General features: G+C 44.3%; 1 protein-coding gene across 1 annotated transcript; it reads left to right on the forward strand.

The window, feature by feature from the left end:
* The first annotated feature begins 2334 nt into the window (after positions 1–2334).
* PKDREJ (polycystin family receptor for egg jelly) lies at positions 2335–10572 on the forward strand. The gene has a single exon (XM_069628179.1). It carries the CDS (start codon positions 2347–2349, stop codon positions 10207–10209), a length of 7863 nt encoding a protein of 2620 aa, XP_069484280.1. The 5' UTR covers positions 2335–2346; the 3' UTR covers positions 10210–10572.
* Positions 10573–10968: the final 396 nt, after the last annotated feature.

Consider the following 10968-nt stretch of genomic DNA (forward strand, 5'->3'; position numbering starts at 1 on the left):
CCCCCCGCGCATTGACATTGATCTCCATTTAGTTCTGTTATTTAAACTTTTTTGTGTGTAAGTTTTTTCTTTGCTCCAAGAACACCTAACATCACCGAGCTTATGGCGGGCGAACGCGCCAGTGAAGGTGGCATGGCGGGCGCCACCCCTTAGTGGGGGTTGCCCAGCCGACCTCCCCCACTACCCAACCAGGTCAGGGGGCGGGGATGGGGGAGAAACACGTTAGCCCGCCCCCGGAAGCGGACGGGAGCGCGCGAAACGTGAAGGGCGGGGCAGGGAACCGAGGGAGAAGTAGGCCCCATAAAGGCACAGGCTTTTCTAGACACTAACACATTCTCCCTCGGTTTCCTGCCTCACCGGATCGTGGATTTTGTTTCCCACCCACCCTACCAAAAACAAAATGTTTGTAATGAATTGTCTTTTGTTTTACAGGTCGCCCAGCAGAGTTACACTGCGATCCCTTTAACAAAGCACTGGCAGACCCATAGGGGAATGATCAGCCAACTGATTAGATTTACGGCGCCCCAAGAGTAATAGGCTCGGGGGAGGCCATGGGAAAAAGGGGAGGGATGTAGGGGACTTGGGAGCCAATTCCAAGCCCAAAATTGCGGGGGGGGGCGAATAACAAACTCACAAACAAGGCCATCAAGGGAAGTCGGTCGGGGGGGAGCAAGAGGAGACTACGGTGGGCTCAGGTAACGGTGACAAAATAACAGCAAGGGGAAGTCTTCACGGAAGGGGGGGCATGAGGAGGAGGGAGGTGGGGATCCAAAACAGGGCGGCAAGGCGAATAGAGGGAACAGGGGGGAGGAAACCAGTCCCAAGGAATAAGGGGGGGGCAAGGACCAAAAGCCGGGTGACAGGAGACGGGGTACGGAAGAACAGGGCTGGGAAGTCTGCCTCTGAGGGGAAATGGAGCTAGGGTATGGAGGGGCAGAAACGACAGGGAGGGGGGGTTTGGCAGGACCAAAAAAAACGGGGACCTGGTGAGTGGAGGAGCAAGCTTGGGAAAGGAAGGAAGGAGAATGGATAGGGTACCCGGAAGAGATATTACGCTGGCAGGGGGCACTGGGCCAGACTTCACAGGGAGGCCTTGGGGGAGAGGGAACTGGGAAGTTCTTAGGGGCTCGGCAAGATGGAAGGGAGACATGGGGGGGCAGCATAGATAGGATTGGGCTTCCCGTACAAGCGGCAATTGGGGAACGAAGGGGGGGACAGAGTAGAGTAGAAAGGACTCAAAATAGACAGGCATCGCAAAGCGATGACCATATAGGCAGGCAGAAAGGTGTGGGCTAGCACCGGAGGGCGGTGTCGGCCTTAACGACGGATGTGGGATATGTGTAGCGTTGGGGCACTTGTGGTGGTGCCGGTATAGGAACCTGAACACTAGCGAGGCACTGCATGGCTGCCTGTTTTATCTAGACCCAGACCCAGGGCAAGTGTCAGGGTAGGAGGGGGGGCAGGGCATTCTCAACAAAGACCTAGAGCAAAAGGAGGGGCATATGGCAAAAGTCGGTCATGGGAAATCTACAAACGGCCAGGGGTAGAGAGAGGTTATTAGCAAGGGCTGGGCTCAACATGAGCCGCCCACCGGACGAGGACGGTAAGGGAGAGGCGGGGGAGGGCAAGGGATACCTAGGTAGCCGCACACAGAGTAGTATACCTGTGGTGGTGAATTACGGATCGCCTGTAAAATAACTCCAAGACTTTATGCAAAATAAAGCTGCTGAGGCATTTTAATCTTCCAACTTTACAAGATGTCTGAGTTGTTTTTCCAACATGTGATGTATGCATACATGCCTACCCTCCCGATTTAGGCGGGAGACTCCCGATTTTTCTGTGAAAAATATTGCTATTTTTCACATTCTCCCACCTAAAATAAATCTTTGCCCAATGCATTCCAATGGCAAAATCTTTGTCTCCCAATTTTTTGGACGTAATCTCCCGGACAGGTAGGTTGAAATGTTGGCATGTATGTGTATGACATATGCCGGGTTGCATGAGGGGCCAGACATGGAGGAGGGGGGAGGACAAGGCACTGGGGTGCCCACGCTAAGTGTCGGGAGGCGGGCAGCATTCAGCACATGGCACCCTACAGCCCAACTAATCTGCCCGTTTAGGAAGGACACTCACTATTTATTTGCCAACAGCCATGCTTTTCAGCTTTGAGTTTCACAATCCCAATGGATTCGAAGCCTCAGTTCAATGAGCGTCGGTCGGTAAACATTTCTGTCAGTCGTTGTCTGTCGCGCTCCGGACACTGGGCCCGGGCGCTTTCCGCCGGCGACGTCTCGCGCGCCGAACGTCTACTTTTGAAACGTCCGACACGTCGAGGACACGGCGCAGATGATGCTGTGGCACCTCTTTCTCCTTCTGGCTGGCGGTCCCGTGCGGACGGACGATGAAATGCCGCCGCTAGCCATGTACTGCGAGGACAAAGACTCGGTGTTGACCATGCAGGACACCCCTATATCCATATATTGCATCTGGAACAAGCCAGCGTTGGTCTACCATAAGGCCTCGAATTGGGTGTCACAGGCGAGCTTGGCCGGGCCGGGGCCCACCTGCGACTGGTACATAGACCGCGTCAAAAGGGTCCTGGAGTCCACTTCCTGGAACGAGACGTATGCCATGAGGCTGTGGCTGCCGCCCAGCCCCAGCGAACTGACCGTGCAGTGCCAGAGTGCAGGCTGTGTCCTCCCCGACTGCCGCCACCACCCCTTTACAATCAACTTTGTGGAGCAAGACATCCGCTTCTTCCTGCTGATTCCGGCACCCACGCCCATCTACCAGTTCGAGGAGGTGGCGTTCGGCTGGTGCGCGCGCCTCGGCAACGCCCCCATGCAGTTTTACTTCAATCCCCGCCCGGATGCGCCTTCAAGGAGCATTTTTATGTTTCAGAAGACCGTGCTCAGCGAGGAGCAGATACCAAGCGACTTGCGCCAGACGTGCTCCCTCTATTGGAACTTTCGCCTGGATTTCCGCTACACCCGGCTGGGCGAACAGACCACCTCCCTCACCTCGCATCTCTTCATCGGGGACCCCGGATCGCCGCCGCTCAGCATCACGGTGCAAGTGGAACCAAGGTCCCTGCGGATCTTCAGCGCCACCTACAGCGTGAAGAGCGAGGACGATCCCTTCAGAGTGACCTGGTACCTGACCCCGCTCTCCGCGGGCAGCGTTGCTTATGAGCTGTGTGCCGCCAAGTCGGCGGGCACGTGGAGCATGGACATGGAAAAGCAAGCAGAGAAGACGGACTTCTGCACCCCTCCCCCAAGCCTGGCTGTGGATCGAATCCATTTCCTGCTGAACGCAGGTACCGCCTCCAAGCAGCGGGGCATGGTGTCACTAGTTCTTCATAATGTGGAGGTCAAATTGAACACGGAGATGCAGAGCATCGTGCTAAATCTGGATACTCCACGTTCAAAAGCTTTTTCATTCGGTGTGTACTTTGCCAGCAGAGAAGCCATCGGCGTGCAAGAGCATTACATTATTTTGAACAAACGGGATCTGTGGTTTCTCTTTCAGTTCGTATTTAAGTTAGGCCAGTTGAGCACCATCCACGTGCACCTTCACATGAACAGGATATACGCCCTCAAGCCCCTAAGTGACATGAACTTGGAGATCCATTTGTTTAACAGTGGCCCTGTTCATCTGGTAACCCCCGTAAACGTGGTGTGGTTCATCCCACTGGAGGACCCCTTGCTACAGTGTAAGTGGAGTTTTACCCTGGAGGTCTATGGTAGCAACAAAGCCTATGTCTTCAAGACCATCTCATACAACTACCAAGATGGGCGCCAAGATGCTGCTGCATTCATCCCCAAATCAGTTCTAACATTCAACCCCAAACATTATATGGGATTTGTGACCACTGTAAAGTTTCTGAAAAGTGGACCAAAACCTGCCGTCCTGAAGGCATCATTAGGCAGTTATACTTCCAAGGTGCTGGAGACTTTGATTCACTGTATTAAACTGCCATGTGAAATAAGAAAACTAGGTATACAAAAGCCCATTGATCCCATCCCTATGAGGACACTAAAGAAAGGGGACCGGGTAACTCTGTACACTCTCCTAGACCTGCACTGTCCAGCTGCTGAAAACCTGGAGATACAATGGAAAATCTATCAAATTCCTACTATAACTAGTGTTCCCAATTGGGACAGTTTTGTGAATATACCAGCTATCTCGCCTACAAACAAGTGCCCATTAGTGGTTCCCAGATTTGCCTTAAATATAGGATTGCATTTATTTAATGTTTCAATTAAAATCAACATTGCTGACGATGAGAATCCAGTCATGTACCAGTCTGATGTAATGTTTCTTGATGTTATACAAAGTGACCTGCAAGCAAGGATCGAGGGAGGGTCACATCGATCGGTTGGTTTCCGTGACAGCTGGACACTTAGTGGACTTCATTCTGCTGATCCAGATTCACAGGTCCCATTAGACGGGTTATCATTTACATGGTACTGTACACAAAGTGCATCTGACTATGAGACAATGACATTATCGCAAAATGCGGCATGTTCTTCAGCTCAGGTTGGTCTCACTTGGATGAATCCTAACTTGCCTATGCAAACTGTGAATCCAGAAACCCTTGCATTTAACAAAGACTATTTCTTCCGCTTAGTTATCACCAAAGGAGGCAGAACAGCCTATGCAGACCAAACTGTAAGCATTGTGCTGGGAAAAGTACCCCAGTTAACTGTGGTGTGTATAGAGAACTGCGGTAATGTTTTAATTCCAACCAAGCGCTTTATTTTAAGTGCTGTATGTTTAGATTGTCTTAAAGATGGAAGAAAACCACATTATGAATGGTTATTATACACCAACAACATCAATGTAGCAAAATTTGATTGGGTGACTTACTCTTCAACAGGAAGGTTTGAGCCATATATCTCTATAAATGCTTTGAGTTTTTTAGATAGTGTAGATAAAAGCTACACACTTGGGTTAAAATTGACAACATGGTATGGTGCAGTAGGATATTTAAAGTATTCTTTTATTGTAAATGCTCCACCTCGGCTTGGCAGCTGTAATATTAAACCTGCTCGCGGAACTTCTTTGGTAACACTATATGTTGTATATTGCAGTGGATTCTCAGATGGCAACATTCCTCTTACCTACAGAGTGATAGCAGCATCACCAAACACAAGTAGAATAAGTTCTTTGCGTGAGGATGTACTGGGTACAATAGCATACTATGGGTACAACCCTGTAACGCTACCTTTTTTTTTACCAATTGGGGAAGCATCTAAAAATAATAAATTGCCAGTGTATGTTTTTGTGTATGATTCCCTGGGTTCTTTTTCCCAGGTTGCTTTGTTCGCAACAGTGAGGGATCTAAGTAGAGTTACACCAAAAGAAAACGTGTTCAATACCTTGATTGATCTTACCAGTGGAGCCCAAGCACCCATGACATTTTACCTAGCATCGGGAGATTATGAAAAAGCAGGGCATCTGATCTTTACAGTGGCATCAGTTTTAAACAACGACATTTCTTTTTCACCTGCGGATCATTTGGAAGCTAGCAGGATTAAATTACGAGAAGAACTCCTGTTGAAGTCTTCAAGCATAGCTGCTGTAGACATTTCTGCAATTAATCAGATTGTTACAAGTATTTCTGAAGTCACCAAGAACAGCAAAGAATTGAGCATGAAATCTCAGCAAACAGCTGTGGGAAAGTTAAAGGAGGTAGGTACGGAACTAAGTAAATGGAGGGAAGAAATAATAGGATCTGAACAAGCAGAGCAACTGATCACAGGTATCATTGCAGCACTCTCCAGTGTGATGGTTGCTACTCTACAAGATATTGACAAGGAAAACATAGCTACAGTTTCACCAGAAAAAATAATTGTGCTTAAAGAAATCTTGTCAGTACTTGGCATTGTTACTGAAATAGTCATGGTTGGAAAAGTTCCTGGGGAGGGAAACACGTTAATGGAAACCGAAAGCTTTGTTTTTCACTTAAAGAAAGATGAACTGTGGGACATCAGTAATGCATTTAAAACTAAAGAGTGCAAAAATTGTTTCCACCCCGCTCTTGATAAGGCGGTTCAAGGTATGTCAAACGATTCCATAGTATCAAGTGTTTTCTATGAATTTAAAGAGAACCCAGTGCCCTGGTTGCAAAATGGTAGGGATATCGAAACAGCTGTCACTGGGTTTCAAATGAGAGTCAATACAGGAAAAGGAACCTCAACAAATCTCATTCCAGAAAGAGCCGACATGATTCTTGCTATCAAGAATCCGACTCTAATTGAGCGACTTTCTATTGTTTTAGGGCCAGACCCAATCCAATCTGACATAACAAGCGGAGAAGTTGGCTTTGAGTTTGACACAAATCGGGCTTCAGATTTATTGTTGCAGTTTTTCCCAGCAGCAAATATCAACTTTAATGTTTCTTTGCATTTAGGGTATAATTCCAGTGGAAGTGCTCCATTGGCCTTTTATGAACTTGGTCAAGTACCTTGTGAAAATGGAGGCACTGGACAGACTGGGGATGCAAACCTAATTAAATTACCTTTAAAGTCAATTATACAGGCTACATCTCAGGGACGCACAAAATCTGCATGGAATCTCACCCTTCTTTTGCAGTCCAACTTCCATACGTCCAGATACACAGATACATTATTAAACGTGTCCTTAGTTCATTATTCTTGCCTACATTTTGATGCATCATCAGAAAGATGGAATGAACGTGCTTGTGAAGTTGGCCCCCTTTCCGACAATATACAAACACATTGCATTTGTCATTTTACACAACCGAAAGTGGATGCCAGGGCGGATGCAATTGGTCAAAACATCCAGACATTTTTTTCAGGGAGAGTATGGGTTCCGCCCAATGTGGTGGATTTCAGAAGAGTCAACTTAACTGAGCTACAGAGAAATTTAGTTGCTTTATCAACAGTTCTTTTCATTTTTGCTGTATACATAATCTTGGCTGTGTGGGCAATGAAACAAGACAAGATTGACAGAATTACTAAGGACCAAGTTGTGATATTACCAGACAATGATCCATTTGATAAAGAATGCTATTTGGTCACCGTTTACACAGGGAGCCGCTGCGGAGCTGGAACATCAGCAGATGTCTTCATAAAATTGGTAGGAGTGTTTAGTGAAAGCCGAGTTCATCTTTTGAAGCACCCACATTACACTGCATTTCAGCGAGGTGGCCTGGATACTTTTTTGTTAACAACAAAATATTACTTGGGGGATCTGTATTTTATCAGAATCTGGCATAATAATAAAGGGGGAACACCTGGATGGTTCCTGAGCAGAGTGAAAGTTGAACATATGTATACAAAGCAAACATGGTACTTCATGTGTAGAAAGTGGCTTGCTGTTGATAAGTCTGATGACCTAATAGACAGGACATTTGCAGTTGCAAATCCAGCTTTTCCTTTGCGTAAAAAAGACTTTTTCCTAATAAACATATCCGCCAGCATAGAATACAGGCATCTCTGGGTTTCTGTTTTTGCTTTAGTTATGGCTGGCCCATTTAATCGGCTTCAGAGATTGTCTTGTTGTTTAGCGGTGTTGATGTGCACACTTCTTTCTAGCATTGTATTGTACAATATTGAAACAAAGCAAGATGACGTTGATAGAGTAGGACGCCTCTTGAGATCAATAATAGTGGGCGTTGAAAGTTCTCTTGTTACTGTGCCTGTGGATCTTCTGTTGAATTCCTTGTTTAGATACTCCCAGAGAAGAAGGAGACCCAATACCTACATCCCATATAACTCATATACAGAGTTCAAGTCAAATGGGAGAAGTGCTATGCCCAATGATGCATCTTTCTGGGTTTCTCATGTTCAGCCAAGAGGTTGGAAGGACTATTTGCAGGCATGGTACATTAAGGAAGAGTCAGCAAAACCTGTTACAGCCATTTTTCCAGTCTCCCATCCGCAAACTGTTTCCCCTACTCCTGTTGTTAGAGGAAAAACATTTAACAACTGTGTAGTTTCGGAATCTGTAGCTAATGAAATTAGCACCGAAAATGAAGAGGCATTCCATACAAATACAGGACCTTTGCAAGATCGCGCCAATCCAAATAAAAACAACCAAAATAATGCCAGGATAAATGACTCTGAAGGTAGCTCAAAAAAGAATAAACATAAGAACCTGTGCAATGCATGTTTTATTCTTTTAAGTAAAAAGCCAGAAATTGTATATTCGTGGTGGTGTATTTATGTGGCATGGGCCATAGTCCTAATAGTTATAGCTGTTTCATCATTTTTCATAATTTTATATGGTCTTTCATACGGTCATGAAACGTCAATGGATTGGCTCCTGGCAAGTGTAATATCAATCTTTCAGAGTATTATTGTTATTCAAACTGCTAAGATCATAGGGGCTTCAGTTATTGCCACTTTGTCACCTAAGTACTTGAACCACATTCGTTGGCAAAACAGGCATAATTTCCTTGAAATTCAGGTGGCAGAGATGGCTAAAGACTCGGATGAAATGAGGGAGTTACATTATGAACTTGTTAGAATCAGAAAAAGCAAACAATACCAGCCATTGCAAGAAGATGAAATAACAATAATGAAGAAGAGGACGGTTATTAAAAGGAAAGCTTTTATTTTCTTTAAAGGAATTGTCAGCCACTTCATTTTTTTGACCTTAGTGCTAAATCTTGCATATTCTACAGACAATATAAATGTTTTCTTCTGCAACCGTGCAATTGCTAATCAGTTGTCCTTAAACTTGTCAAATGTTGATAGGATGTCTCACGTTTACATATGGATGAATACTGTGTTTTTACCCTTGATTCATGATAAAAAATACCCAACATTTCTCTATGCCAGTCGGTCAAAAATCGTTGGTTTGCCAAGAATAAGACAAGTGAGAGCAAAACATGTTGAAAAAAATTGCTTCAACACTAACAGCTTTGTATATGGAACAGTCCTTGGCAAAAGCCACTGTCTTCATAGGTACGGAGTGGATGAAGAGGACACTCTAAATTATACAGATTTTTGGGAATCTATTGGTTCCCAATACTCCGAAGGATTTACGTATGAATTTGATACCTCTTCATGGAACTATTATTCATATGGGGAGACATCAATATATGGAACTGGCGGATATACTGTTTACTTTTTTCCAGAAAAAGATTTATCCAATTCCCAAAGCAGACTTGATGATCTCCAGAACAGTGCTTGGCTTGACGAACGATCTTGGGCCGTAATGGTTGAATTAACTACATTCAATCCTGATGTTGGTTTATTTACTTGTATATCGGTTGTATTTGAAGCTACTCCTTTAGGCATTGTACATACCCGCTTGTCAGTGCAATCTTTTACACTGATGACTTTTGAGCAGTTGGACACAATGCAAATTATCACCAACCTAATTTTTATGGTTTTTCTCTTTATATACATTGCTGATGAGATTTACATCATACGTCAGCAAAAGATGGGTTACATCAAACGCGTATCCAATATAATCAATTTTGGTCTAAAATCTGTATTTTTCGCTGTAGTTTTTCTTCAAGTTGTTAAATTTAAGTTGGCTTTAGATTTACTGGATTTTTACTCCCTACATCGCAATCAGTTCATCCCATTCCATGCAGCTGCAAGTGTAGATGAGACTTTGAGGATAACAGTAGGATTTTTGGCATTTTTCACTATTTTAAAAACACTCCGATATGCCAGATTTTTTTACAGTGTACGCTTAGCACAAAGGTCAGTCAGTGCCGCTTTACCTGGCATTTGCTCAATGGCATTAATAGTGGCTGTGTACTTTTTTGCATACATGGCATTCGGGTACTTGGTTTTTGGACAGCACTGTTGGAGCCACAGCAATTTAAGCCATTCCGCGCAGACTGTTTTAGCTTATTGTGTTTCTGCTTTTAGAGATACAGTATTTTCAAATAACCGAATTCTTGGTGGCATATATTTGATCTCTTTTATGTTGGTTATGATTTGCATTGTTATAAATTTATTCCAAGCGGTTATTATATCTGCTTATGATGACATGAAACAACCTGTATATGAGGAGCCATCCGACGAAGCTGAAGTAATGGCTTTTCTAGTTCATAAGGTCCGCAATATTGTGGCTTCTTTAACCAGCAGAAAAGCTGTAAAACGGGAACCAGAGATTTTAAATAGTCTTCTGTATGGTCAGCCTGACAGAGAGCAACATCAGGCTTTGGGATTGAAGACCAAAAAGGTGAATGGAAAGAAAATGGTTTATCTCCTTATTTAAATTAGATACATTGTAATTGCCCAATGTTATTTATTGCCCCAGAGCATTTCTCAAACCATCACAACAAAATGTGCTAGTGAAATGATCTAAGTAAGATACTGTCACATAATACAATGTCCTGATGAGCAGTTTCTACCCAACAGACACTAATTGAGAAGGAACTTTTTTCAGACGTGAGAACTCTGTGTGCTTGTACTTATGTGTAATAGATCTATTATAATATTATTAAGAAACATGGTGATGAATTACATAAAATAAAGTCGTTCCTGTGACTTCTGGGTTTGTCTAAACATAGGCATATAGAGGAAATATATTGAAAAACTGCTGTTTAAAACCTTAAAGTGTCTTAATAAAAATACGATTTCGTCGAATGTAATTAAAGTTTAATGTTCTTCTTTTTTTTGTTCATTTCTAAATAATGCACAAACACCACAGGTTCCATGCATTTGCACAGTACAGTCAACAGACAGCACAGAGAGTTCGTAGGAATTATTGAGAGTGAGGGACAATAGAGAGCTCTCTGAGGGCCTATTAGGGGCTATGTCATGGTTCGTTTGTGCTTCATCAGGTTCTGCTTGGGGCTAAGTGAGGATCTGATCAGTGCCATGTTCGGGACTGATGAGGATTTTTGAAAAATAGTTGGGCTCTGTGTGTTTGTTTGACAAGCTATGTGTGGGCCTGTAGGTCGTGGTTAACTGATGGGAATATGTGACGTCATGTTGGGGGTTTTAGGAGTGTTTGGTGCAGCACCCATCCCAA

This window comes from Ambystoma mexicanum, chromosome 12, assembly GCF_040938575.1.
Source record: "Ambystoma mexicanum isolate Mex_15411 chromosome 12, UKY_AmexF1_1, whole genome shotgun sequence".
Lineage (NCBI taxonomy): Eukaryota > Metazoa > Chordata > Amphibia > Caudata > Ambystomatidae > Ambystoma > Ambystoma mexicanum.

Excerpts from the sequence above, each read along its gene's own strand:
- PKDREJ (XM_069628179.1), top strand. The coding sequence starts at position 2,347 with ATGATGCTGTGGCACCTCTTTCTCCTTCTGGCTGGCGGTCCCGTGCGG.